The following is a 27,631-nucleotide window of genomic DNA, read 5'->3' on the forward strand; positions in this document are numbered from 1 at the left end:
CAAAAGCCTGGTTAGGACTGCTGGACGCACTGCAACCAGAATGTGCATACTGGTCTTTTAATCTGATTAGGTTCCTAAAGTGTTGATATAATACAGGCCAATAACTCTCCTGCAGGAAATCCAGCTGTTTGATATTGTTGCACAAGTAATGCTGTAGTAATAGAGTATCTTTGTTTTCCTCCTCACATGCTGGCCAGAGCTTTTCACTCACCATTGATCTGAAACACTTACAACTGTGCCCGGTATTCTAGCTTCATTAAAGTCAAAAAAGAGGAACATATACCATGGCTTGAAAAGGCAATTGCCTGTGGTGGACAGGAGCCCCCTCTGATGAAGTCAAAGAGTGACAGCAAGACAAAGGCAGTCATATTTTTGTGTCATTTTACTGGTTTCATTATCAAGTTTTCGTTAAGACAGATGTATAATTTCTTCCAAAAGCTAAATTAACCTTCATGGCCTGTGTTTGAAATGCCAATTTCAGTTCTTCAGCTTTGCATTGAACTCATCTGCTCCATCACTGGGGTTCAGCAGCACAGAACTGCTCTCTGTTAAGAGACCCATCATGTGGGAGGCAGTCTGGTGGTGGAACTCTTTGCTGCAGGTTGTGAATCCTCAAAGCTGAGTATGTTTCAGAAAGCAATTAAACACATTGTAGAAGGAAAAATCACCAGTATGATGAGATGCAGTTACTGCCTTTGTCTGAGAATTCCATGTGGCCAGGGAGAAGGGTGGGACGTGCGTGGCTGTGTGTATTCACCCTCTTATTCCTTGCCCTTTTCTAAAGGCAAGATGCTGAGCAGTGCTCCTTGTTGTGGTTGTTGTCCCCCTCTGCTGATAATTGGAGGAGCTGTGATGGGGGGAGTACCAAGCTGTTTGCTTGGATGGATGAGGACTCTGACTCTCCTCCTGCAGCCTGGAGAAGCTCTTTGTTGAGTGATATTGTTTCCAGAGGAACCGTCCAGTTTACCTGCAGTCCAGTGTGGCATTTCTATGATCGTCAGTTTTCCTCCCCTGAAAGGAGAATTTCACTGGAGGCTTATTATAAACATACATAGGAGGCAGCACAAAGGTTTCTTTAATTTCTTGCAGGACAGCTTCATCTTTCTGTTTTTCTTATAGCATTGCGGTTAGGCTTTAATCCTGTGGCAGAGGTGGCATATGGTATGTTTTTCAAGCCCTGCATCTTTTGCCTTTTAGGATACTCTCTGCTCTGTGGCTTTATAAAGCTGCTAAGAAGCTATTTTTCTAACTGAAATTCCCTTACATTTGTATTGCAGAATGCCATCATGATTCAGCTTTATAGAATATGGTCTTACTTACACAGGTGGTCTTGTTCATTGCTCTTTTTAAGATATTGAAATGCAATTTTAATCCTCCTGGGTTGTCTATTGTAACTGAGAATTTCAAATGTAAATGGTTCTTTAACATTACTCGTAGTTATCTGTAATCTCAGAGTCTTGCAACAAAATCTCTTGGAGAGTTCATGCTCTTTTGTCTGTGCTTTCTATTTCAAATGCGTATTTTCTTGAAAAGTGGCTGATTTTATAATATTTGAATTTTGTAAAATAACCACTGCTCTTGTGAAGAACTTGAAGTCTAATATTGCCATTCAAATAGGCAGGTGAGAGCTTTGGAGATTGCTAATTTGTACCTTCTAAAAAGCCGCACTGCCTCGCTTTTGTCTAGGAATTTATTATGCTTCCCAAGTATAATGTGACATACTGAATAGGGCAGGGGGTGGGGACATTGTCTTCAGCTGACATGCTGTTATCAGCGGGACTGTGTTTCTGGACACAAGATTTCGCAGTCATTGGTTGTCCGAAGAAAGCCTTTCCATCTGAGGATTGGACAAGAAGATGCGTCAATTTGCTGCCCGTCTCCAAGGTACTGGTGATGCTGCCTCCACAAGCTGGCTAACGTCACAGCTCCATCACCCAGCGGGGTGTGGGCTTTTTTCTCCTCTTCTGTTTTAATTCTGTATTTGCTTCCTACTGCATTTCTTAATCTGTCTTCTGCCAAATGCTAACAGCATGATATTTTGCAATCATTTAGGTGAATACAAGAAGGACGAACTCCTGGAAGCTGCTAGGTAAGTGCTGCTTAGAATATAAAGCATATTGGGGGGGCTGGGGGATGGTGGAGGGAGAAGCAGGAGAGGAAAAGGGATTTTTAAAGCAGTAATGTTTCATCATTGCCTTTCTGTTAAATGATGCAAACAAACCACTTAATTAGCATGAATCTCTTTGGACTTTACAGTCTGGTACAAATGGAAAAGCCTGTTTATGTAATTGAAATCCCCCACTATGGTGGTTATAAGGTTAATATTGAGTTTTTCCTTGTAAGCTGCTTAAATCCTCTTTATCGTTTTGTGACTGTTCTTTTTAGGGGCAATTTAAGTAATACAATTTTTTTTCCTTTTGGTTTTTACTGCTACCTTAGGATGTGTTTTGAAAATAGGCTTTATCAGAACAGAGCGTAAGGAAGCCTATACAAAAGGTGTAAAGTTCAGTCATATATTCCAAAGATGCTTTCATCCTTCCTTCTGACAGCACAAGACCATTTTATATAGATCGTTAACCCTTCTGAAAATTTTCTGGATATTGCCATGTAGTTGTTTCAAATGTTATGGGCCATATACTATGAAAATGTATTTAATTCAGAACATTTCATTCAGCAAATGGCTTTCAGAGGATCTGTAAAATTGCATAAAGGAAATAGAGATGCGGTTAAGAAGATAAATTAAGAGATGTTTTTGTGTGATCTTTTGTAATTCACTTAACTGCAAATTTAATTTTCTTTTCTGTGTTTACCCTTGATTTTGAAATGTTCAGAAGATCCTGTAGCCATCAGACACTCTCCCTGGCAGAGTACAAATTTCAGTATGCTGTCTTTGATATCCAACTCCTTAGCAAATGTTTTGCAAAGAGCTCTGCATTTCTTTTTTCCCCTCCCCTTCCCGTAATCACCTCCTCTCCATTTACAGGAGTGGTAATGAAGAAAAACTGATGGCTTTATTGACTCCTTTAAATGTGAACTGCCATGCAAGTGATGGGCGTAAGGTAAGTTAATACCTGCTTTATATTTGTTATTCAAGGAGGGCCAATTTAACCATACTAGGAACCAGAAGTGTGTAAGCCAAGAGAGTGTATGGGGGGAAAACCAGTGATGTCTTTTCACCATGAAATTAAATGCTGTTGTACTTGGTGCTGGCAGTTTTGACAGATCAACAGCCAGCAGACACAGATTTGAGTGAGTCTTTCAAATGTCAGACCCTGCGTACATGCAAAGTGAAACCTTAAGACCTTGTGTAAGAAAAACAAAATGTACTCTTGCAGATGAATAAAATAACTAAGGAAGGGAAGTTGTCACTTGTACTTGAACATTGTCTAGGTGCGGTGGTTGGTGTTCGGCTTAGCTCCTAATGCCCTACCATACAGGCTGGCACTGTATTGGTATGCTTAACACCTTTTGTATTTCCTTAAATTTGACGCTGTTGTTTTGACTTTCTCTGGCAGGGATGTTTGAATGAGTTAAATTAAGGATTAGGCTGAAACTGGAGGAGGGAAGAACATACGGAGTGAGAAGTAGATCCTGTGATTTTGACTTAGTCATGAAGATGATGGTCTGTCTAGACTGCTGGATTTACAAATGCTGGTTATTTTTATTTTTTTTTAGCCATGTACCAGAATGTTCTTAATCTGCATCTCTTAACAACTGTCTTTCACGTGTAACAGTACATCTCACTCTTGGAGAAAAAAGCATGGGAGTGTTTTCCTTCATAGTTTTCTTGATTTTGGGTGGAATGTGTTGGAGCATAATATAAAGCTCTGCTCATGCTGGAGCTGCTGTGGAACAGCCCAGTTTCACTGAAATCAATGAAGATAGGCCAGTTCCTGTTGCATTTTCATTCAAAAACATGTCATTGCTGATTATATATTAAAAAAAAAAAGCAGCTCCATGTGAAAACATTCCTATTCTTAATGCACATTTTTAAATGTTTTCTTAATTGTAAGGCATATGATACCTGTTACGTGAAAGGAAGCCATTTTTTTGCTTGTTCACATTTATCACTGCTGAAAGTTTATGAATATTCCAGGTTTTTAAAACAATTAATTTTATAATCTGAGGACGGGCGAATGAGCAAGGGCTTTTAGTCCAGCTGTGTCAGATCTGATCTCCCCGTATTTTAAAACTACACATATTGCCTATAGTTCTTTATTTCCTTCTTTTTAATTTTTTTAAGACTTTACCATTCAAATGAGATTGTATTTAGGTATTAATAGTGCACTGTGTTGTAATTAAGCATGGTGGTATACAGCAATACTGTACTGAGTAATTGAGTCCCCATCGCTATTGATTTAAGGCCAAAGGCAGATTTGTGATTTCTGTCAATATAGAGAGGAATAAGCCCTCACAGATGTGTTATCTGGAATATTTATTACTCTGACATGCAAATAAAAAATTTAAATAGCTTTTAAAATTTACATTAAGAAAGCAGAAAATATTTATGTATTATTATAACCTCTGCATTAAAAAAATTATGCCTGAAGCTCAGAATCTAAAGCTAATCAAAGTGGACACTTTGGTATTTGCGTGTGTGTGTTTGGTTGTTGGTAAATGAGCTCCTTTTAAGATGACTTGCCATTGATATTAATTAGCTTCTTTTAATGATGTCTTCCAGATACTATTTTAATTGTTTTTTCCCCACCATATATGAACAGACTCTTTATTGAAGTAAATCTCCGTAGCAAGTGTGCTGTGTAACTGTTAAGTATGTGTAAGACAAAGCTTTGAGGTCCTCTATTCCAAGATCACTCTGGGTTTAATCATTCTAAGCTGTGCTGCAAGTTAAATGAGCTTTTCAGCCTACAGCACAGCATTCTTGTAAATAAAGTCTCTGCTGGTGTAGCTGCCTCCAGCTGACCTGTGCTGATTTTCCATTTTGGAAGTTGTTTCTTGCATTCCTTGATGTTTTTTGTAGTTATTTTTTTACAGATCCCTTGAGTTTTTACGCCTCAAACTTACCACAGCTTAAGGCCACAGACCTAACATAGCTGCCAGGCCAGAAGTGCAGACTCTGTGAAGTGGCCGGAGATTCTGAGCAGCATGCTTCCTGTGCTGTATGGACACATCCATAACCTCTTGTGTACATGCTTCTACAGTCTGTGCATTCCTCAGATTTGCATGCTTCTGGGATGTCCAGCACTACTCTGATAAGGGAAATGTTTAGCTTTGTAGGTGAGGAAATTGAGTCCTAGTACTAAGTAGGTGATTTTTTCTTTCCTGTGTAACAGGTGGTGGTTCTGTCTTTTCATACTTTGGGGTGTGACTTTCCAGAATTTGTTATTTAATACCCATTGCACTAGAAGTGAATATCAGAATAGTCAGGATATATACAGTATCGCTTCCTTTGTTGCTGTATGAAGTTTACCCCTGCCCCAGATCTCTTCTCTGTCCCAACTATACCAACATCTGGTGTTGCTGGATTTCCCAAACACCCCATCTTGTGCTTCATAAAATGGATAAAAAAAGGTGGAAAACTCTGACAGTAGCTCACTGGTTTGAAACCAGCTCAGGTTAGAAATAACAAAGAATTACTGCATTCTGTGTGCTGGTTGTAGCCTTTTGAAAAGTATTAATAGCCAAAGTCTAATTCCTACTGGACTGGAGTCCATGCTGCTAAAACATTACAGCTAGTGCTGATAACTGTTGCTCTGTTTGTTTAGCATAGTGGTCAAAGACTGAATAGGAGTGAAAACTGCACTTGCTTCTTCCCCTCCAAGTCAAGGTTAGATTATGAGCACTGTAGAAATGTTCACATTACTGAACCTTTTCATCTGTTCCTGAAGAGGGAATTCATTCTCTGTTGCTACTCTTGCAATTATTTTCTGGAGTGAAAAATGAAGGACTGTGTGCAAAAGAGAAAGCAATTTTATACATCAGCTAAAGCATTCCTGCATTCGAAGGACTTAGGTAATTCATGGGGTTTTGTTTTGATGACCAAGGAAAATCAACAATAATACCGTGAGGAAACAACTATTTCATTGAGCTAGGTAATGGTTGATTTAATAGTAACTGTTGGCTATGTGCCTGTTGAATATAGATGAGGGCACAAATAATAGCGCACAAGTACAGAGTTGTGCAGTACAGAGCTATATGGTGCAGTGTGTGCAAATGAGTGTTATGCAAGGGTCAAATTTCACAAGAGCTATTGGGGTTGTTCTGAAACTCTCCTATTTGCTTTTTAGAAAGCAGTGTGTGAGCTGAAATACAATAGTCATTTTTCATGCCAGTTAGTCTTGTTTTGATTTTTTTTCCATCAGGAGACTGAAAATCACAGAATTTTTAGGATGTGGTGGTGTGTGTAACCATTTGTGTGTTACATCACTTCTGTTTAGATTGCTTTGCAAAGCATTTGCTCTGTCAAAACAGAACTCGCACCAAACGCAAAGCCTGCTCCCAAAGGCTCTGAAATTTCACTGTGTCCAGCCTCTGTGCTCTGCCAAACCTTTTGGTCTTCATGTGATCTGTAGAAGGAGTGACTTCTAGAAGACATGTTATAGTATTGGAGTTAACATGTGGTGCTGAACTTTCACACTGTTAAAAGCCACACCACCTGCTTACATGTCTGTGTCTATGCGAAGGTATGTGGGCTCTGTAGCTTGCTTTACAGCCCCCGTTGTTTTCCCTCAAACGCGTTTTATTTTCCTTCTGGGGATGTCTTTTTCAAGAGTCAGTTGTGGGTGAATTTTCAGAAGACGTGTTTGACTATTTTAAAACAACGGGTTCCTTCCTGTCTGCTTCCAGAAGCTAAGGCAGTATTATTTTGTCATGGGAACTGGATTTCTGACTTGTTACCAGCCGCAGTTTACCTAATGTAATAGTTAGTGGCAGGAGATGGATTTAAAATAGAATGTATCATGGTTGCAGATGGAGTTGAAGCTCTTGGCTCTCTCATTTCCTTTGGAAAGCTGTTTCAGGAAGAAACTGATGTTGCCTCCATTTTTAAAATACGGAAGTATCTGAGCTAATAAGAAAGCATTGGTTTTAGCAACTCAGATGAGAACTCTTCTCTACAAGGCAGACTTCCCACATCACTTCTTGAGAGCTTTCCAAAGTGAACTGCCTCCAGCTGACATGGTAGCTGTTAGCAGTGGGAGGTTGGATTTTTGCTGGTATATAATATCCTACTCCTGTATGCATGCCCAGATACTGCTGGCACTAAAATACTCAGGTGTCAGTTGAATAAAACCTTCCCTTTATGCAAGGGAACCCAGCTTCTCTGGTCAGGAGTTACTCAAACAGTTTATTTTGCTGCTTTTTCTCAAGGTTCATATCTCTTGAAGTAGAGTAGATAGCTGAGATTTTGAGCTCTTTGGAGCACAGAACAATCTCTTTTCTGTAAAATAAAATGCATGCTTTGTATGCATTCTGCATATTTTCCATTGATCTGTTGCAGGTGCATTTTGTATTTATATTTTGTATGAACCACATGAAAAGCAGAGAATGCCATGGCATTACCTGTGAACAGCTTGGTCCCAGGTATTTGTTCAGCATGAGGCAGGAATTACTACCAGAAGGCAGCACAGGATGCAGTTCCTCCGCAGCTGTGTTGTTTTCTTTCCTGCACTTTCCCTCCCTGCCTTGCTCCTTAGAAACTAGAAATGCAGAAATCTCTGCAGCAAGTGAACTAGAGAACCTGCAAACAATGCATTTCCAGTGATCATGAGGCAGTGATCCCATGGGGGAAAAGAAAGAAAGGCAATTATTTATTACAAGGCCATTCCTAGTGCGCATGTGGCCCTACCTCATTTGATTTCACTGTAGTCTTCTGGCTCCTGGTGTCCCTTTCTTTGTTTATTCCCAGTTTTCAGTCCTTAACAGCTCCCAGTACCAGTCCTTAATACTTGTTAGTATGCCTCCCCAGTGCTGCTGTTGTTTTGCTTTTCCAAACCAGATGTAGACAACCCTGGAGCCAGAATACCAGTAGCAGGCCTTTGCGTTAAACTCTGAGTCATAGGAGACGTACTTGCCTCTTGGGTTTCATTTAGGCTGTTTATTCAGCCCATTCCTTCCTGCCATACAGACGTTCATTTTTCTTGTGCACAGCATCATCCAGGGTCATGGGTGCAGGGTACAGATGTAAGATGTACTCTGAGAAGGTCTGCAATGCAGTGCTGAGTACCAGCATCCTTGGCCTGAAGCAACCACTGCACAAGATCTTGCAGGTGTGTGTTGTGTGGAGAGGATGGAGGGCCCTCTCAGCTCCTGCTATTGAGACATCTCTGATACCAAACAACAGTCTGTCTTATGGGGTTGTAGAGTCCTTTTCTTGCTTCCTCTGCTGCTTTCTCTGTTGAGAGATCAGCCTTGATCAGCATGTAAACAAAGGACTGATAAATAGAATTTGAATTCTAGTGAGATCCAGGTGAGTTATGTCTTCTCTTACTGGGGAGTCTCCAGTTTGCTGTTGGTAAATAGATTTGGCAGCCCTTCTTCCCAAATTCTAGTTATTCTTGGCTGTTTTCATGAAAAATCCTAAAGTTTAATACCTTCCGATTTCTGAGCCTGGATGGAACAATTGATCCATGTTTTCACAAGCTTTTTCTTTACCGTTATTGATTGTATAGACTTGACCAGAGCTTCAGATTCTCTTAGAATCATCTACGCTCTGGGAGCTGTGGGATTGAAGAAAAATGCCATGTATTGCAAGACTTGTGTACAAATTGTGTGCTAGTGACACAATAAACCTTTGTTTAAAGGTTTTTTTATTATTTTAAAATTTTTAAAAAATTGTGTGTTTTTCTTGTGCTACAGTAATAAAAATAAAAACTAATAAACCTATAATGCTAATAAACCTATAGATCTGTTTGTTCTATAAATTTATGGTGTGCAGATTATGTTCAGGTGAGTATGGAGCATCTTTCGGAAAAAAATTTCTCATACAAAAAAAGCATTGTTTAACATAAATAAATATTGTGAAAATGAGCACTTTTTTATGGACAAAAGCTGCCTATTTGAGCTAAAGACTTAGAATCATGGGACAGTTTGAGCTGGAAGGGACGCTTAAAGGTCATCTGGGCCAGCCCCCCTGCTATGAACACGGACATCTTCAACTAGATAAGGTTGCTGGGAACCACATCCAGCCTGACCTTGAATGTTTCCAGGGATAGTGCATCTGCCGCCTCTCTGGGAAACCTGTGCCACCCAGGTAAAACCTGTTTTACCACCCTCACTGTAAAAGATTTCTTCCTCGCATCCAGCCTGAATCTCCCATTTTAGTTTAAAACCATCACCTATCATCCTATCGCAGCAGGCCCTGATAAAGTCTCTCCCCATCTTTAAGAGGCCCTTTTAAGAGCTGAAAGGCTGCTTCATGGTCTCCCTGGAGTCTTCTCCAGCTGAACAACCCCAACTCGCTCAGCTTTTCCTCATAGGAGAGACTTGTGAGCAGATACCTGGTGCAAGGCATTTTGTCATATCCAAGAGTATGTCTGAATCTCTGTGTATACTCTATACATGTCACATGTGATATATTATTTACATTTTATCTTCCCCAAAATTTAATGAGCTTTTTCTGCTGGTATATCACACAGTATCACAGTATGTTAGAGATTGGAAGGGACCTCAAAAGATCATCTAGTCCAATCCCCCTGCCAGAGCAGGAACACCTAGATAAGGTTACACAGGAATGTGTCCAGGCGGGTTTTGAATGTCTCCAGAGAAGGAGACTCCACAACCCCCCTGGGCAGCCTGTTCCAGTGTTCTGTCACCCTCACTGAGAAGAAGTTTCTTCTCAAGTTTAAGTGGAACCTCTTGTGTTCCAGTTTGTACCCATTACCCCTTGTCCTATCATTGTTTGCCATTGAGAAGAGCCTGGCTCCATCCTCATGACACTCCCCCTTTATATATTTATATACACTAATAAGGTCCCCCCGCAGTCTCCTCTTCTCCAAACTATAGAGACCCAGCTCCCTCAGCCTTTCCTCATAAGGGAGATGCTCCACTCCCTTAATCATCTTAGTTGCTCTGCGCTGGACTCTCTCCAGCAGGTCCCTGTCCTTCTTGAACTGAGGTGCTTGTAGATATATCAAGAGTCTCTAGTCTCGAGGCTTGTCTACAACAGAAGAATAACTTGTGCAGAGGAGAGGAGCAAAGGAGTTACGCATTAAAACTAGATTAACGATTGACCATGTGTATTCTTGGTTCAGAACAAGTACTTTCTCCTTGATTAGTCTAATAAAATTAAGAATTTAAAAATATAAAAAAAATATTCCTGATGTCTTTTTATTTCAGAAAAAGACAACTCCACGTGGAGTAAATACAAAAATGTTGGGTAGACAAGCCCCTGCTGAATCTGCTCATTTGTTGCTTACTAGCATAAAATGTCAGTCTGGTTTTAATGAAGTGCTGTGAAACCACATCTGTGGATGGGAAATGTGCAGATTTTTGGCCCTTTACTTGTGGTCCTGCAAAGATGAGCCAGAAGTTTTATGATGCACAATTGCAACTTTTTGGAACTGCAGTAACTGAAACAAATGATGGTAACCTACTCTGCTAGCTCCTGTTTGCCAGTAGAAGATTGGCCCTGGGTGATGGCTTCTAAACACTGTAGCCTTTGTTGACACTAATCTTGAATGTGTGTCATGAAATACGTACGTATCAAAGGTAGATCTAGGGGTGTGAGTGTGTATATTGAGACACATACATAAAAATGTAGGAGTATATAGGCGTATATATATGCCTGTATATTGACTCAGATATGTTCTTATACAGGTTTATGTATACCTAGCTGTGTGTCTTTATTTATGTGTGCGTGTTTACGTGTGTATACCTCAAAGACATAGCAAGGTAATATGCTTGCCTTAGGGGAAGATATGAACCATCACTCCTCTATTTCTGCAAGCATATTTTCTGGGGATTGAGGGAGAATGGAGAGCACATCTATTTCTGTTTAAAACAAAAATGTTATTTTAAGAGTTTATTTTATTAAAACTTTCAGATTTAAGATCCTTATTATTTATTATATTCAATGACTGCTGTGTTTTGCAAGTGCTACAATTGTTTGTGCTGCTTCTGCAGCCTTACCAGTGACCTGTATTGGTATGGGCATGTACACAGACATGGGAGACCATCATACGCCAGCCGCTCAATGGCAACTGACTTACATATGCTGTTATCCCACCTCAGGTACAAACTCAGTCACAGTATCTGAATGGAGAAGGGCAGGTGTGGGTTGAACTCTGCGTTGATCTCCAGAGCTCACTTCCAACCTCAGTTTTCTGCAATACCATGGTGCCCCACAGTAATACATATTTGTATGATCCATGTTCCCAACTTTCATTTGGATGAAGAGCTTCACAGCCTTAGAGCCTATCTCTGTGTATGCTGTAATTAGGAGGACTGATGGAGGGAAGAAGATAAAGTCCTTCTCTTAGTGAATATGTGCCTTAGTGGTGAAAGTAAGTACTGTAGATCAGATGCAGACATCTTTGTAGTCTCTTCACTTATAGCTATACACCGTAATTGGGTTAAATATTTAAGATCAAAGTCTGCACACAAAATTAAGGGTCCTTCCTGGATCTAGGTAATGGAGCACTGTGAAAAGGTGACCTTTTCAGTGCTGCAGAAAGGTTACAAAGCAAATGCCATAATGTTCATTATATGCCTGGGGCAAAAATGCCCAAAGCAGCGCGCACATAAAAAGAACATTCAAAAATCGCCACATCTGTATTTTTGCCTTTAAACACCATTTTGTTCAAAAAGATAGTTCTTGGTATTCTTGCATGTCAGAAATAGTGACAACTTATGCTCTTTCTTATGCTATGATCTCATCTTATTTCATCAGCCAGGCATGATCAAAGTGGATAACACAAGAATCCCACCTCTGACTTTGTAACATATAGATGACCTGGCTGTGGTGTCACTTAAGCCTCTCTATAGCTAAAGATGATACCTTTTGAAAAAAATGTAAAACTTGCCCTAAGTTTCTGTTACAAGATCTGAAATACTTTCCCAAACCAGTTTCAGTGAGTATCTCTTAACCTGGTTCCATTTTCTTCAGAGATTTGTAAGTTGCGTCCGTCATGTCCACAGATAGAAACTGTGACTTGAAGGACTGGAAGGAAATTGTTTACACTGCAGTCATTCTCTCTGCACTGTTCTCTAAAAATCAGGAAATCTCATTTTTTAGGTCTTAGTCAATTGGCGCTTCATGAAACCATCAAATATGTTTAAGGTGTGGAGTTTTTTTTATACCCAGACTGTTTCCCCTTGATGATTAGCTTCCCACAGGGACACCTTCTTGCGTTACGCCATTATCCATCTATTGTCAAGACAAAACAAGTCAAACTGGCAGACTGGGGCAGAGCTGACATTTAATGTTTTGTGCATACTAACTAGATGCTGTGGTCTGGATTTGGCTCTGTCAGCTCACAGAGCATCCAGAAGTTGAGAACTGATGATGTTTCTTCTACTGCACTCTTGAGAGTCCTTTCCTTCTCAGAACTTGCTGAGGTTATGTTTGAGATGAAATGTGGCAGCTCAGTCCATGGACTGTATACATTTGATTTCTGTCTGTGGTTGACTACGGTGAATACTGTAGGTGCCATTTCCATCCTTGGTGCCGCTTCCATCTTGAAATCCATGCGCGTGAGCATGAGAAGTACTGAAAAGTAAACTGTTCTGCTTTCTTGTCACTTTTCACTTTTGAATGTGGTGTTTGTGTACTTTGTGGCCTCCCTGTGTTGTTACACCTGTTATTTAGTTGTACACTTTCCTATTTTGCATGCTATCATGAAACTGTCTCAGGACCTAACAAAAACCGTTGGTGAGGATTCAGTTAAAAATCTGTTGAGTACCCATGTAAATTGTGTCAGTTGGATTACCCTTATGCATGTGCTCATTGACTGCTTCAGAAAACTCCAGGAGTTTCAGAGGTGGAACTAACCTTAACTGTTTGACTTTTCCCAAGCAGGTCGTTGTTATCCACGTGCCCGCTAATTCTAACTGTTGCTATATTGTATTCTTCCTGGTACAGACAACAAAATCACAGGCCTTTAGTTCCCCATAAACATATTTCAGTGATTGGTTTGCAACTTCCAGTTCTTCGTGTACCAAAATAATCGTAAGTGAAGGTCACATACCACAAGTAACGCAGCTTTTTCATTTTCCAGTGTTCTCTTGGGTGAATGCAGTCCAGTCCTGGCAGTTTGATGTTCATTTTGCTGATTGGTTTCATTACTTCTTTTATACATAATTTAGTGTCAGATCATTTACCAAGCTTCACCATGCTCATAAACAGGCAAATGTGCACTTGCCAGGGTCCTGGTATGTGAGTCACATGTTTCTTCTAAGATATATACCATGACAAGTGTTTCCTTAGTTGCACCATGGTGATTTCTTACCTGCAAGAGCTCTGTTTCTAGCGTCACCTTGCGCCACTGGACTGTCTGGTGGATTTTGTGCTCCTGATGGGTTGGAAGAGGGATTTATGGCTGGTTTGAATTCTTTTTGCTAGTCACTGATAAACTAGTTTGGCCTGCCTAATTGTATTTTTACTTCTAATCTGCTGGAGTTCATGTCCTTGTGTTTTTATTCAGCTTGTAAATCCAGCTGTTTGAATAATGTCTTCTTAAATCTAGTAATCTCTTTTAGTTTGCTGTTAGTCACACTGGCTTCTTTCATTTTATCAAGCTCTTCTTAATAGAAGGTACGTGTTAGCACAGTGTTTCCAGTATTGGCCCCATTAGCAGTCTTTATGCTGTCTGTAAGGACATAATTCTCTCAGCTACCACTTCTATCTTATTGTTAAAAAACTTCCCAATTTTTTTCCACTGCTCCTGCTGGATCGTTTTAGCAAGCATTTCCTCTGTAGATAAGTTCAATCTAAGTACGTTATAGTCACTGTTAAAGGGCAACTTTTACTGCCCTTCTGTTTTCTGTCCTTGTTGCCTCTGATTTCTCTCAGCACATCAGTTATCACTTGCCAGTACAACCCCATCATTGACTTCACAGGTTGCATGGGTAATTTAGAGTGATCAGTTTAGTTCTAAACAAAAAGAAATACAAATACTTAGATGCAGGGAGAGGTGTATTTACATAACTATTTTTAAAATCGTGTGAGTTGAGTGAGCAGGCAGCAGATGAACAATAAAAGGGGAGGAAAATGCCAAAATGGGGCATTATAATTGATGATGGATGTGTCACTGAACAAGAAAATTGAGGCTATTTGATTAGTATTTTCTAAGTAATACAATGCATTTCTACTTAGGAAAGAGACTTATTTCTTACAGATGAAATTCTTTAGAATATTCATATCCTAATAACCATAACTTTTCAATTTTCAGTGGTACTAAAAGGAAGTACAAGATAAATTTTCTGCCTTTTTCTCTGTATTTTGTAAGGCTCTTCAAAGGAAGAGCAAAGTCTACTTGACTGGACTATAAAGGCATTAAATTCTAAAATTTGCAAATTATCACTGTAATGCAAAAAGAACATTTTAATATATTTAATTTTGTGAATTATTTTATATTCTTGTGTTAATTTAATTCCAAAATGAAAGACACAAGTATTTATTTCACACTGAGCACTGGAGCTGAAAATGCAATCAATTTGCAAGTTTTGTTCATAACGGAGTTCGTTGTGACCCCACTTTCAATATAATGAGCAAAGTGCTGATTTGAATGTCATGTTAGCAGAGGGACAGTCAGTATATTCTGAGAAGCTTTTAATCTTTCTTAATAATGTGAAAATCTTATGAACTGAGGCCTGGAAAGTTTCTAGTTGGAAGGGGAAGGAGGAGAAGCAAAGTAAATACATAAAGATGGAGTGGGAGAAGAGGTAGAAGTAGTAAGAAATATGAGAAGAAAAGGGAATAACAGATTCTTAGTTGACTGTAGTAGGAAAAAAGTTTTGATAGCAAGTGAAGAAGAAGAGACTGAAACAGCAAAAGCCAGCAGAGTTTTTGTTCTCTGGTGTTCCAGCATGCATCCTCTTCAGATTGTTTTAATGTATGCAGGCCTTCCCCAGTCTCTGGCATGGAGAGGAGTCTCTTGTTAACATTTGTTTGTGCTGCCAGAGCAACACCAAAATATTTCATTAAAAAGAGGGAACAGCAGCTTGAGCAAATAACTAAAGAATGGGATTCTATAGCTTCTGACACTGGCTGACAGGACAGATAAAAATGTGTGTATTTCTGCTGGAAGAGGAGAGAAAGTTGTCTCATCCTACTCTCCTGGAGTGATAAGCATTTGTGGCTTGCAATTTGGCGGGATTGATGGGTTGAGACTTGAGCTGCAGACTGTGCTGGTTGGCACTAAGGTGCTTTCAAAACCTCTGCAGAAACTTGGCTATCCATGCCCCATTGCTCAGACCAGCAGCAGTAGCATCTGTTCTTCCCCATGCACTGAACTTGAATCACAGCTTCCAGCATGTGATTTAATGAATAAAGCTCTTGCTGTTGACATGAGAAAATTCTGCATGCCAGTGTGCTCAGTCCAGCAGCCCAGATGAGATTGTTCTCTAGCTGGCAGATGCTGCCAGCTGCTCCTTGGAGTACTGGAGGAGTTGCCAGTACTCCTTGATGTCTGTCTGGTGACTTAATGTTGCAGGGGCAGTTTCTTCTTCTTACCTTTGCCTTAGCAAGAGTCTGTCATGCCTCTGTGCCTCACCTCAGACTTGTCCATTTTTTGACTTGCATTTCTGACAGATTCCAGGTGATGAAAAGAAGGAACAAAAATGGCCATCCTGGACACGATGATACTGTAAGTAATTCCTGTGTAGTGTTCTGCCGTATCTTTCAAGGCAGCATACATCTCCTTTCAGCTTTAAATAACATTAGCAGCATTCCCTTAAGAGAGTGGGTCTTCACTGTCATTTCATCTTTATGTATCTCAGCTAGCCGCTGCTCCTTCAGCTGCCAGCAACTGTCACCAAAGAAACTGTATACTCCTCTGTTTCTCTAACAGTCCATCTCAAAATCTGTATTCCCATGTCACTGAGTGCTGCCAGAGATCTATTCTGTGCTCCTGAATCTGGGAAAACTGCAAATGCTGCTTCATGGTAGAAGCTACAGAATTTCATATGGCAGTTCTACCCCCAGCCAAACCTTCATCATCAGCATGTAGAAACGGAAGAGATTCTTATAAGCATCAGTTTTCTGAGAATAGCATGGGTTTGTGAGGGATATTGCTCACATCCCCTGTGGAACTGTTTTACCAAATGGGTGCTAGGTTAAGATACGTGCAAATAAATAAGAGTTTCGGGGGAGGGAGGAGGTGTTGCATTTAATTCTTGTTTAGGAAGAGGTGAAGGATTGCTAGTGTTCCATTTACAGAAGCTGCTGTTTGTGGAATCCTAAGATCAGAGGTCAATGTGGTGCTCCTATGTGAAGATTCAAGTGTCTCTTCCAGCCCTTTACCATTTCCCTCTTAGTCTCTGCTTTTAAGTCAGTCTCTGAAAATAATGGCAGCAAATTGGTATGGAGCTGTTAGGGAACTAAGCTTCTTAATTAGTATTTGGGGAGTTGAGATCACTTTTATCTCTTTGCTATACCTGCTTTTCTAGTGAATCACATTGATCTTTGCTTTTAAGGTTCAATCCAAACATGGTTGCTGCCTTCTGTCTCACAGTATCTCTTTTTCTTCTGGCCTTTTTTCTGGCTCTTTTTCTGCCAGGTAATGATGCTCTCTCAGGTTTGGCTTTGTTTCCTTTTCTCTGAAGTTATCAATTTGAGTTATTTTCTTTTTAGTATATATAGCCGCTGTTAAGAGAACAGCTTTCAGAGCTATCTGCATGGGTTAAGGATGTGTATTCCTGGTGTCAACGATGATAATCTCCATAATTTTGAAAGTCAAGTGTCATTGTCTGGAGAAACCTGCTGGGCAGGGAGACTTTTTCTTCTTCTGGGATTTAATAAGGCTTTTACATGGTTATCTTCAAACATTTGTCCTAAGCTTGCTTCTGCAGATGAAACTCTTTTCTTGTGTGATCCTGCAGTGCTTGCCCTTTGCCCTCTTCTGCTTTTGGGCACATCTTGTTTGCCTTGACATATCTACCTTCTCTGTCGTGGCACTGTTTTTGTGCTAACAGGAGGAACTCCTGGGCAGCAAAGTGAAAGCACGTTCCCTATTCTTCCTTCTTTAACCTCTGAGAGACAAAGACACTCTGGTTTTTTGTCTAGCCCTGTGCAAAACGATGCTTGTCATCTTTTCTGTCTTTTGCTACCTCAGGCGTCTATGTGATTGAAAAAACTTCTCTCATAAGTCTCCTGCTCCTCCTTTGTCAACTCTTATACCAACTTGCAGTGCAACAGGGTCACCATGTTAATGCGTAGAACTGATGCCAAGCCTTGTCACGCAATCTTGAGATTCAGAGGTACAGCCTGACATTTGTATTGTCTCTCAAAGGTCAGATCTACTAGAGAAACATTTAGTAGTCAGTAGTTTGGACAATAAAGCCCTCTGAGAGGGACCAGGGACCAGATTTGAATACTCACTGGAAATTAGGAATAAAGAGTCCTGGCCTGTCACCCACATTAACCTTTTCCAAATGAGAGCTTATTCTGTCAGTGTATTTGCAGTCTTTGTTCTGCTCTTCCTGTGCTTTTTAACTCTCAAGCCATTTTATTTACTTATTTTCTCTATTTTACCTTTATTATACATTCTTATATTTTCCTTCAGTTTATGGACATTTGCCTGGTCTGGAGATGTCCAACACTAATCAGAAAATGACATTCCAGCTGTGGTTTCTGTACAGTTGAATACAGAGAGGAACGTTCCTTCAACCTGTGATGTGCAAAGCAATGCTTTGTAGCTGGTACACATTTCTAAATACCTGCTATCTGACCTGCTCTGTGCTTTATACCATAACTACATATTTACATGTAATATGTAATATTTACATGTTAATACACATAACAAGTAGTGCCGTACCTGAATACATTTCTGAAAGGTGTTCAGTTGCCAGAATCACAGAACCGTCAGGATTGGAAGTGACCTCTGGAGATCATCTAGTCCAGCCCCCCTGTCAAGGCAAGGCCACATTGCAAGGAAGAATTTCTTTTTAATGCAGTCTTCTTTTTTCTCTCCTTCTGCCAAGTGACAGAATGAAAAGGAATGCAGTATTTCTCTCTTAATGTAATCCTCATTTTCACCCAGTGATGTTCTGCCCTGGCATTAATGTGTGTGTGAAGTCAAGCTGAGTTTGTTGTCACTGTTTTACAGCTCAAAACAGCAGATTTTTTTTCAACCCTCAAAGAGGTCACCTGACATACCAGAGCTCTAAATTAAGATACTGTGTGGCTTGCAGATTCTGAATTAGTGAGCTGTTTGTTCACTTTCCCTGCCTTCAGCTGTTAGAAAGCACTACGTGAAATTCATGACATGATGTACAATGCTAAGTCTGTTCTGTTCAACAATCCGGTTAAGTACTACTGGTTGTGTTCTGAAGATGAAGTAGTTAAATTACCACTGGAAACACAGTGGGGTGAGAAATATCTTCCTTTGGCATTTTGTAATCCTTGTCCTTAGGAAATGTTTTGGGGGTTTTTTTTCTGGTTGGTTTGGTTGGTTGGTTTGGTTTTTTGTTGTTTTGTTTGGGGTTATGTTTGTTTGCTTGTTTTTTCCATAAGAAAAGTAGTTTTCTTTCACAGAGATGAAGCTTTTCATCCCTAGATGATCTCTTCGTCTTCTTTATCTCTGGAGTTTGAATTTGCTATAGCCAGCTCATCTACCCTCAGCAGCCTGACATAACTTGTTTTCCCGTAGCAGCATCTATAAGTTTATCCCTAAAGCGTTATTGTTGACCATGAAATGAAATAATTCAGTACTGCTGTAAAATGACCAAGGAAGTTACCCAATTTGGATGACTGAAGTTGACAAGCCATGTGGCTGACATACAGAAGCACGGCCCCTATGCTGCTCATTATAAAGCATCATTGTCTAGCTAAGGTTAGGGACCTTTATTTCTGTAGTACCTAGTGTGCAAGAGCATTGTAGCACAAATATAAAGTAATTTTGAGTTACCTGAAATATGTGTTTCTAGAAGGAAAGTTTTTTTTGTATATGATGATATGCCCATACAAACAAATGTCAGTGAGATGTGTTCCCAAGAAAGCTTACAACTGAGTCTAGAAATGAAGGTGTAAGATGGGCACACTGCTTAAAATTAGAATGCAGGTTGGTATCTGAGCAGCAAAGAAAAAGCTTGATCATTTCCACAGTGGAAAAGGTCAGGAATGTCTCTTTAAGATTGTGATGTTGTTGCAACTTGTTTTCTTACCCCATTAATCAGAATGATAAAGTGGCGACAGGAGGTATTCCACTCGCATCCAGAATATCTTGCCAATGTACACTCGTGATTGATGCATTAGAGAGTTCTGTAAGAGAGCAGCATCAAGCAGACAGACTGTTGCAATTGTACAGAAAGATTCTATCATAAATTCTAACCAAGTGAAGAGAAAGTTGTTTGCCTGCTCAGAGGTTTTTCCTTAGTATGCCGGACTCAAATAGTCATTTTGCCAGGAGTCAGGACATCCTTCAAACCAAGCAGTTCTATGCAAAACTGTGAAGCAAGCTCCCTTCTGTGATCAGAAACCTCTCTGCTCATCCCGTAATTTGGAGGAGGTGCAGCACTGTTTTGAAGGGAGCTTGTAAGACAAACTACAGAAGTTTAATGTATTACTTTTATTGCTTCTGCTCCCTACAGGCAGTATGATCTGATTAGAATAAAGGTTTTGTATGACAAAAGTTGGGTGGAAATTTGCTGCATGCCTGCAATTTCCAAATCTACCAAACCTGAAGATAATTATCGACAAGGTAACAAAGCCGTGCACATCAAAGCCTACATGAAACATTTTTAAATCCCTGCTTTCCCCCCCCTTTTTTTTTTGGCATTCGTTGTCAGCAGGGTGTTCTGTAGGACTTAACAGTAAACATACAAGTGTCCTTACCCATCTTCTGCCAAGTCATGTTTGTTTATCTAAGTGCCACCTTTACTGGTGTGTATCCATGTGGGGACTTCCTGAACAGGAGAGTAGCTATGTCAAGGCCAGAGCTGGCTCTCAAAACCAGGGTGTTGCCTCTTTATTGCATGAATGCCCTTCCTATAGAAGATGGAATTAAGTTATGATAACTCTAAATTACTGTAGAGCATTGTAAATGAGATGTATGATGAGACATCATGTATGTGATAAGATTGTTTGTTGATTTTTAATAGTCTTTGGGATGGCAACTTGAGAACTAGAGAAATGCATTGATTTAGACTGTTATCAGGTAGCATTATATAGAGATTTTGGTAGCAGAAAGCAACAACAGGGAGTATTAGTTCTTAAAACCATTCCTGCAGCTGTTACTGATCACTCAGATAATGCTTCATGTAAGATCCCTCAGTATAAAGATTCATAATTTGAATCTGGAAATGCAGCTTTCTTCTGAGGCTGTGGCAGCATTACTGTAAGAGCTGCTGAAGTCTCTGAGCAAGATAGGAGGGGAAGTAGATGGCGCATAGAGCTAGCACTCCCATATTGCCTGTGGGCAATTTGCTCAAACCAATTTTCTGGTTTGAGTAAAAGCAGCTCAGCAGCCTGCAGCTCTGGTGATTCCTCAGGGCCCCTTTTGTTTGATGCAGGTGAACAGGGGACAGCAGGTCCAAGACAGCTGGCCCTGAACAGGGATCATCAAATCAGCTGTTGGTTACAGAGCAGTGTGAAAAAACCTAAGGCTCAATGAAAATAGTAACAAACTGCTCTGTGTACATTTTTTAATAATAAAAAATGCATCTCATATTCCCAGGCAACACATTTAAAAAAAGGCTGCAGGCAAAAATACCTGCTTTAGTATGAATTGTAGGTGTACAGGTTGACAGTGATTGCCATCTTGTGTACAGTGAACTTCCTAGAAATGCACAGGACCTGCTTTGACTCAATTACAGCTGCCATAAAACTTTAAAATAATGTGAGCATTTCACATGAGGGTCTACTTTACTTAATAAAAGTGGAGTTGTACTCTTTTTAATTACCCTATCAAGTAAGACAGTGTGATTGGCTTGATATCTGTGAATGCGAGTCTTGGAAAGTGCCCTCTAGGGATTCTTGTTAATAAGTCTCTTGCCAGGTATTGCAACACATGGGAGGAGGGGTTAATTGATAGCTCAATTAAATCTGGTTTCTTAATATTAAGTGATTAGTTTGATATACCTTGCATGTGCAATATACAATACTGCTGTTTGTGATAGCTGGTTTCTACTTTACTGCTGCTGTATAGACAACATGTGAATTTTAAACACAAGTCTCTTTACTGCCACCATTCACTTGATTTTTATTTCTTCTTAATTTTTTTTAAGGGCTAATAATCCTAGATAATGAGTAGTTTGTGTAGCACATTATCTTTTAGGTACTTAGTTTGTGTAATCAGCATACAAGCGTGTAACAGCAGATTAGGTATTTTCAGCTATGAAATCTGTAACATTAATGAATGCTTTTTCTCTCAAGAAAGGGAAGTAAGTCCTTAAATCATTGAGGTTAGGCCTTCCCTCTTCCTCCTTCCTGAAGCATATGTAAGCACAGTGTTTATAAGAGCCTTTTAAGCCAAACTGAGGAGCAGCTGGCAGGTTCTGATACACCAGACCTGGATACAGGGGGAGCATCCCTCCAGGATCGCTGCTTCTGCGCACCCTATGTATGTGTTCAGTTGCCCTTGCCCCTCAGTCAAGTGGTCTCCCTGGCCCTCTACCTGCCTGTGCCTCCAGCACTGCGTGGTCCTCCAGGTTAGACAGTTTGCAGTTGCAGAGTCGGAGCATGCAGACTGGTGGAGATCAGGCGCATCTCCAGGGATGGGTGCAGGGAGCATCAGTTATCTCCTCCTTGGAGGGGCAGCTGCAGCTTAGCACACAGCTTCACTGGAGGTGCCTGGCTGCAGCTAAATAACTTAAGTGCTGGTGTTTTGGGAAGACATGATACTCTGTGTTCATTCGTGGGGCTGTGGTGTCTGTGTGGTCTTGCTCGAGGAGAAGGCAAGTAGCTCACCTTTCTGAAAGGTAAGGAGACAAGTTGTCTGTAGGCGGCTCACTTAACGTAATTTTTCTTGCAACTACAAGCGTGAAACGGTGTGGGTTTCTTCTCTAATGAAGCTGTTTGGCAAACACAAGATCTGAGAACCTTAGAAGTGCAAAATGCGCAGTCCAGGCTTAATTCATTATAGTTTTAAGTGGTGAACAAGACTCCAGGGTTGATGTATCTTTATTGAGAACATCCTTACTAATAAAGCTTAATATGAATGCAGCATATTGGAAGTCTGCCATTGTTGTTTTAGAAGTAGCATGCAGACAAGAATGGATGTAGCTTAATTGTAGTGAGGTTAAAGGATCCTGCAGTGATTCAAACATTTAGGTTTTACTCCAGTTCTGGCATTTAGACCTTTCAATAGACTGACTTTTCTGCAGTCCGTTTCAGTCTTTTCAGGTTGATAAAACTGGATTTAGTAACCAAACCAAGGCAACTGTCAGAATAAACAGTACTGAAGTATTCTGCTGTGGAAATGTGCATAGCTGCCTCCCTAGATGACCTTGAGTTACCTGGATGTTTTTCTTAGAGATGCCCTCTGCTGTCATTCTGACAATACAAGCTATGTTCTCACCATGGTACACAGGCCACTTGGTAGGTGCCAAAGTAGTTATCCTTTACTGGAGCAAAGTAGCAATAATACAGAGTAGGATCATGGAATAGTTAGGGTTGGAAAGGACCTTAAGATCATCTAGTTTCAACCCCCCTGCCATGGGCAGGGACACCTCACACTAAACCATGCACCCAAGGCTCTGTGCAACCTGGCCTTGAACACCACCAGGGATGGAGCATTCACAACTTCCTTGGGCAACCCATCCTAGTGCGTCACCACCCTCACAATAAAGAACTTCTTCCTTATATCCAATCTAAACTTCCCCTGTTTAAGTTTTAACCCATTACCCCTTGTCCTGTCACTACAGTCCCTAATGAATAGTCCATCCCCAGCATCCTTGTAGGCCCCCTTCAGACACTGGAAGGCCGCTATGAGGTCTCCACGCAGCCTTCTCTTCTCCAGGCTGAACAGCCCCAACTTTCTCAGCCTGTCTTCATATGGGAGGTGCTCCAGTCCCCTGATCATCCTCGTGGCCCTCCTCTGGACTTGTTCCAACAGTTCCATGTCCTTTTTATGTTGAGGACACCAGAACTGCACACAGTACTGTAAGTGAGGTCTCACGAGAGCAGAGTAGAGGGGCAAGTTATGGTCATACTAAACAAGTATTAAATTCTGGGAAATCCATGTGGTTTATGGATATATAGCACCTGCTGTGGTGTATGGATATATAGCACCTGCTGCTGTTTACCACTGAAGAGACCATTTGTGTCGATTTTAGCTTTTTAAATCTTGATAATAGTGGAATATGATCTCACCTGTAATACTGTATAATGGTGTTCTAATGCTGACAGTAAATCTGTACTTGGCTTAATAATGTGAGATATGCAAGTCCTCCCATGTGCTCAAGCTGGTTTGCATATGGGGTTTTGCTGTAGTAAAATTTTGTAGTTTGGGTGTGTGCCACAAAATAAATTGCAGCAAAGATCCCTTTAAAATCTTCTGATTCTCAGCCTTGGGAAGGAGGAAATGGCATCACCCATTTGTATAAGAAATCAGTTCCTTCAGGCTGAGACAGCACACAAAATCTGTTTCATAATAAAAAGCTTTTAAAATAAACTTCAAGGGAAATTACTGTTCTCAGCTTCAAAAGCTGTCAGTTAAAATTCTTACAAATTAGCTGTGGAGAAAGGTGATGGTGGTGTTATTATTATGCAGCAAGATGTGTTACTGCTGAAGTCATGGATTTTGCAGGAGCCTGCAAACTGCGTACAGTTTGCTCCGTGTGTCTTACCACAGCACAATACAGAGCACATATGGCTACTTGTTTGGTGCATTCCTGCTATGGGATAAATGCGTTATTTCTTGTTCTGCAGCCTGCCTCTTGTGCACTTGTTACAACAAGTGAGTATGCAGGTTATAAATTTGCTCATGAATTAAACACAGAAAACCCAAACCAAGATAACTGGCATTGTAAAAATTAATTAAATTGTAGCATTTAAAAGGGAAAAACAAAGCAAACAAAACACAGTTGGCCCATTATTTAAATTAACTTGAAATAATGAGCTTGTTATTGCCTTGGGTGATACCTGGATTCTTGCCCACCTTAAGGAACATTTATTTGGTTTGACAACAGGAAGGGCATAGATGTGCTGTGTGTTTGTTTATTTAGCTAATCACGGAAGGGAAGCATAACTTGATCCAGTGTGTAAAAGAAGCAAAGAGATGTCAGGAAGTGCAGGAATGGCTCCCATTCTTCATCCTGTTTTGTTTTACTTTACAGTCTACTCCTTTACATCTAGCAGCAGGCTACAACAGAGTTCGAATAGTCCAACTTCTGCTTCAGCATGGTGCAGATGTACACGCGAAGGACAAAGGGTATGTAAAATGGAATGATTTATTATCTGTTTGCAGCAGTGGTCTTGTATTAATCAAGATGAAGAATTATTTCTATTTCACATTGCAGCATAATCTCTAATAGCTGGCTGAGAATGTGACATTTGCTTCTAAAGTCTGAGCGTGGTTTGTCATAAACTTATGTTAGAGCCCAAGTAACAGATTAGCTGTGATTGCACTTAACTCTCCTATTACACCTTTAAATTTTATTCCAGACCTTATTCTTTTTTTCCATGCGCAGACTACTCTGTGAAATCATGCACTAATCTAACTATTTTAGGAAAGGCAATGGGGAGAAGATAACATCGGCTTAGGGGGAAAAAATGCACATTGAAAAATTTGTCTATAGTTTCATTTTGTCGCATATATACGTAGATGTAATTCCAAGTAATATCAATAACACTTGTTGCTCACAGCTAGTGCTCTTTGGAGATCTATCTTGATTGATGTTGCCAGCAAAAATCAAAACACAGAAGCAGCAAAACTATTCTATTTTTGCAGTATGGATGGTAGTTACGTAAGACACCAACCAAAAGTGTGCAGCAGTCAGAAATCTGGAACGATACATGTTGTTCTGAGCCATAAGTTTCTGAACTGTAAGGTTATGATTCTCATGGTGGTCTCATAAGGAGGGCTTAGTCCTAACAGTGTAGAAACTGAGACTCTGGTTAAGGGCACTCATTTTGTATTCAGAGTACATAGAGGTAACATCTTAATGAGTGTGTGTTCTGTCTCTATCTGAAAACTTAATGTACTTCCTGTATCTTCATTTTCTGCTGTTAAGTGTTAAAAGAGATGTTAAATTAAGATCTTCACTTTTTACCTTTTTTCTCTTTTCTTTCCGAAGCCACTCCCAAGGGTACTTAAACTCTCGAAAATTGACTGATTAGAGCACTTTTGCCTGTACATTCACCCTTAATGGCTTTTTTTGTTGTGAACTGCATGATGACACATTTTCAAAGTCAAAAAAAACCCAAAAAAACCCATAGCAAAGCTGCACATAATACATATTCAGGTAGACCCACCACTGCTAATCAGGTTTTAGGTATTTCACAGTTCTCTGAAATTTCAGCATCACTTGGTAGAAAATTCCCGTGTAGATGTTTTAATGAGGTTTGAATGATCTATCTGGAAAGTATGAAAAGTATAAAAAGTGATTAAGTTAAACTTGAGCAGGGGGTGGGGAGGGGAAGGAAAAAAGTGAAAAATTATACACATCCTTTCTATTAAACCTAAAAACAACCCAAACATACTTAGAAATGCCTGACATCCCAGTGAGCTCCCTCTTTTTTAGCAGCATCACACATTTACAATCAGTGTGTGCTTTGTTCGTCCTTGCTGTTTCTTATTTATATATGATTTGTAAGTGAATAGGCTACAAATAAATGTCATTTATTATTTATGGGACTAAATTGGGTTACATTGATTTTATAGACCTGTTAGAGTCTCTCCAATAGGGTCACTTCAGAAAGAGCCTGGAGGAGCTGTGCCACATCTTCAAAATGGTTGTCACTTCTAGTTACTCACAAAGAGAGGACCACAGCCAAGGAAGCAGCTCTTTTCCCACTGTTCCTTTCGTTGCCTTACTGCTATTGTGCACAAAGTCACAATGTGCTGGAAAAGGGGAGGGTATGCTGCAGAAGCAGCCAAGTGGATTGGTGCACTGTCTGTCTGCTGATGAGACCTTGAAGGCCTCAGTCCTCATAGATGACGATCATTTTGGAAGAGGGCAGGTTTCTTGAGTGCTCTATGGGCTGGATGCTCTCTCTTTCACACGCGTACACTCAAAAGTTGTAATTAAGAAAAGTAATGATGGAAAATAACAGTTTGACAAATTTTCCCCAAACAAATTTCCCTCTCCTGTAATAAGTGCAATGCTGCTTCTGAGAGCATTTGTCTTAAAATTAAGTTTACCCTGCTGTCTAGTACTTGATGCCCTAATGCTCTTTGAGTTGATTTTGCAATTCTGGGAATCATACCTTGTATTTTTCATAATTACTGTTTTCAGTGTATTAGGCATCCAGATTTGTTGAGCAATAACTAGCCTGTCTTGCTCAGCTTGAATTAAACTCATTTTGTCCTCTCTAATAATTATCCTCGTTGCATCTCCTTTCCAATGCCTGACTTTTTTATTTTGTCTTGCGCTTATGACTGAATTCCTGTTATTTACTTTACTAGTGTCATTTTGAAGTATAGTCTCCGGTAATATAGCTGTACAAAAATTACAGGGACTCTCTTAGAAGTATCTCGCACAGTTGAAGAGGTTGTGCTGTAAAACATGGAGTAAAATCAGGTCATTCCACAGTCTGGAGCAGCAATTTTATTCTTGCTAGATATGGATATTTTCTATGGACATTTTTACATCTTCATAATATACGCAGGAGTTACATTAGCGTTATCTGGGGAGTTTTGCCTTTCACATAGCATTTAAAATACTCAGGAGTTCATATTTAGGCAGAAACAGAACAATGACTTCTCTTGAGCAAATTGAATGTGGAATGGAAGTCCCCCTCCCATTAATAGCTTCAAGAAAGATCTTTTCAAGGCCAATTAATGCTAATTTTAGTGGTAGATTAAACATCTGTGGCCTCATAGGACAAAAAAGAATTTTAATGCTACTCTTAACTAACATGTTATTTGGGAAGGTTAGATTTTTCCATTAGTTTGTGAACCTTAATTTTTAAATATTTGAATGTTTAAATATTTTGGATTTAATTTGATTTCTGTTCATCTCTCGGTAGAGAGAAAATTGTGCCCCCTTCTGTAAAAATGCCGCTTAAGTAAATTCTGTCATTTGTCTTCTTCCATACAGTGGTCTTGTGCCTCTTCATAATGCATGTTCATATGGACACTATGAGGTTACAGAGCTGCTGCTTAAGGTAAGCAGATCCTGAAGGATTTCAGAAGAATTTCATTTCAGAAGGCTGCAACTGTAGGTCTTTCTGTGGTACAGTATCAGTGGGGGCTTTTTTGCCCTACCTGATTTCTTTGGGTAGGTAGTAGAGCTTCACTTATTTGAATTTTTCTGTGGAAAAATCTGTTCTACTAAAAACTAGCTCATACCAGTATTTTTATAGTGAATTTTTGTGTATGTGTTCATATACATAAGAGCAGAACAGATTTTT

General features: G+C 39.9%; 1 protein-coding gene across 5 annotated transcripts in view; it reads left to right on the forward strand.

Moving 5' to 3' along the window:
• The window catches only part of TNKS (tankyrase), a 138,311-nt gene that overhangs the window by 69,038 nt on the left and 41,642 nt on the right, over nt 1-27,631 (forward strand). For all 5 annotated transcript variants that reach the window (XR_013957750.1, XR_013957751.1, XM_080626479.1 and 2 more), the window contains exons 4-7: nt 2,053-2,089; nt 2,984-3,059; nt 24,394-24,488; nt 27,319-27,385. Coding sequence is in view for 3 of the 5 variants with exons in the window: in XM_080626479.1 (XP_080482605.1) it covers nt 2,053-2,089; nt 2,984-3,059; nt 24,394-24,488; nt 27,319-27,385 (275 nt within the window). In the remaining 2 variants the exon portion in view is untranslated. The remainder of the gene's footprint in view (nt 1-2,052; nt 2,090-2,983; nt 3,060-24,393; nt 24,489-27,318; nt 27,386-27,631) is intronic.

This window comes from Psittacula echo (assembly GCF_963264785.1).
Source record: "Psittacula echo genome assembly, chromosome: 1".
Lineage (NCBI taxonomy): Eukaryota > Metazoa > Chordata > Aves > Psittaciformes > Psittacidae > Psittacula > Psittacula echo.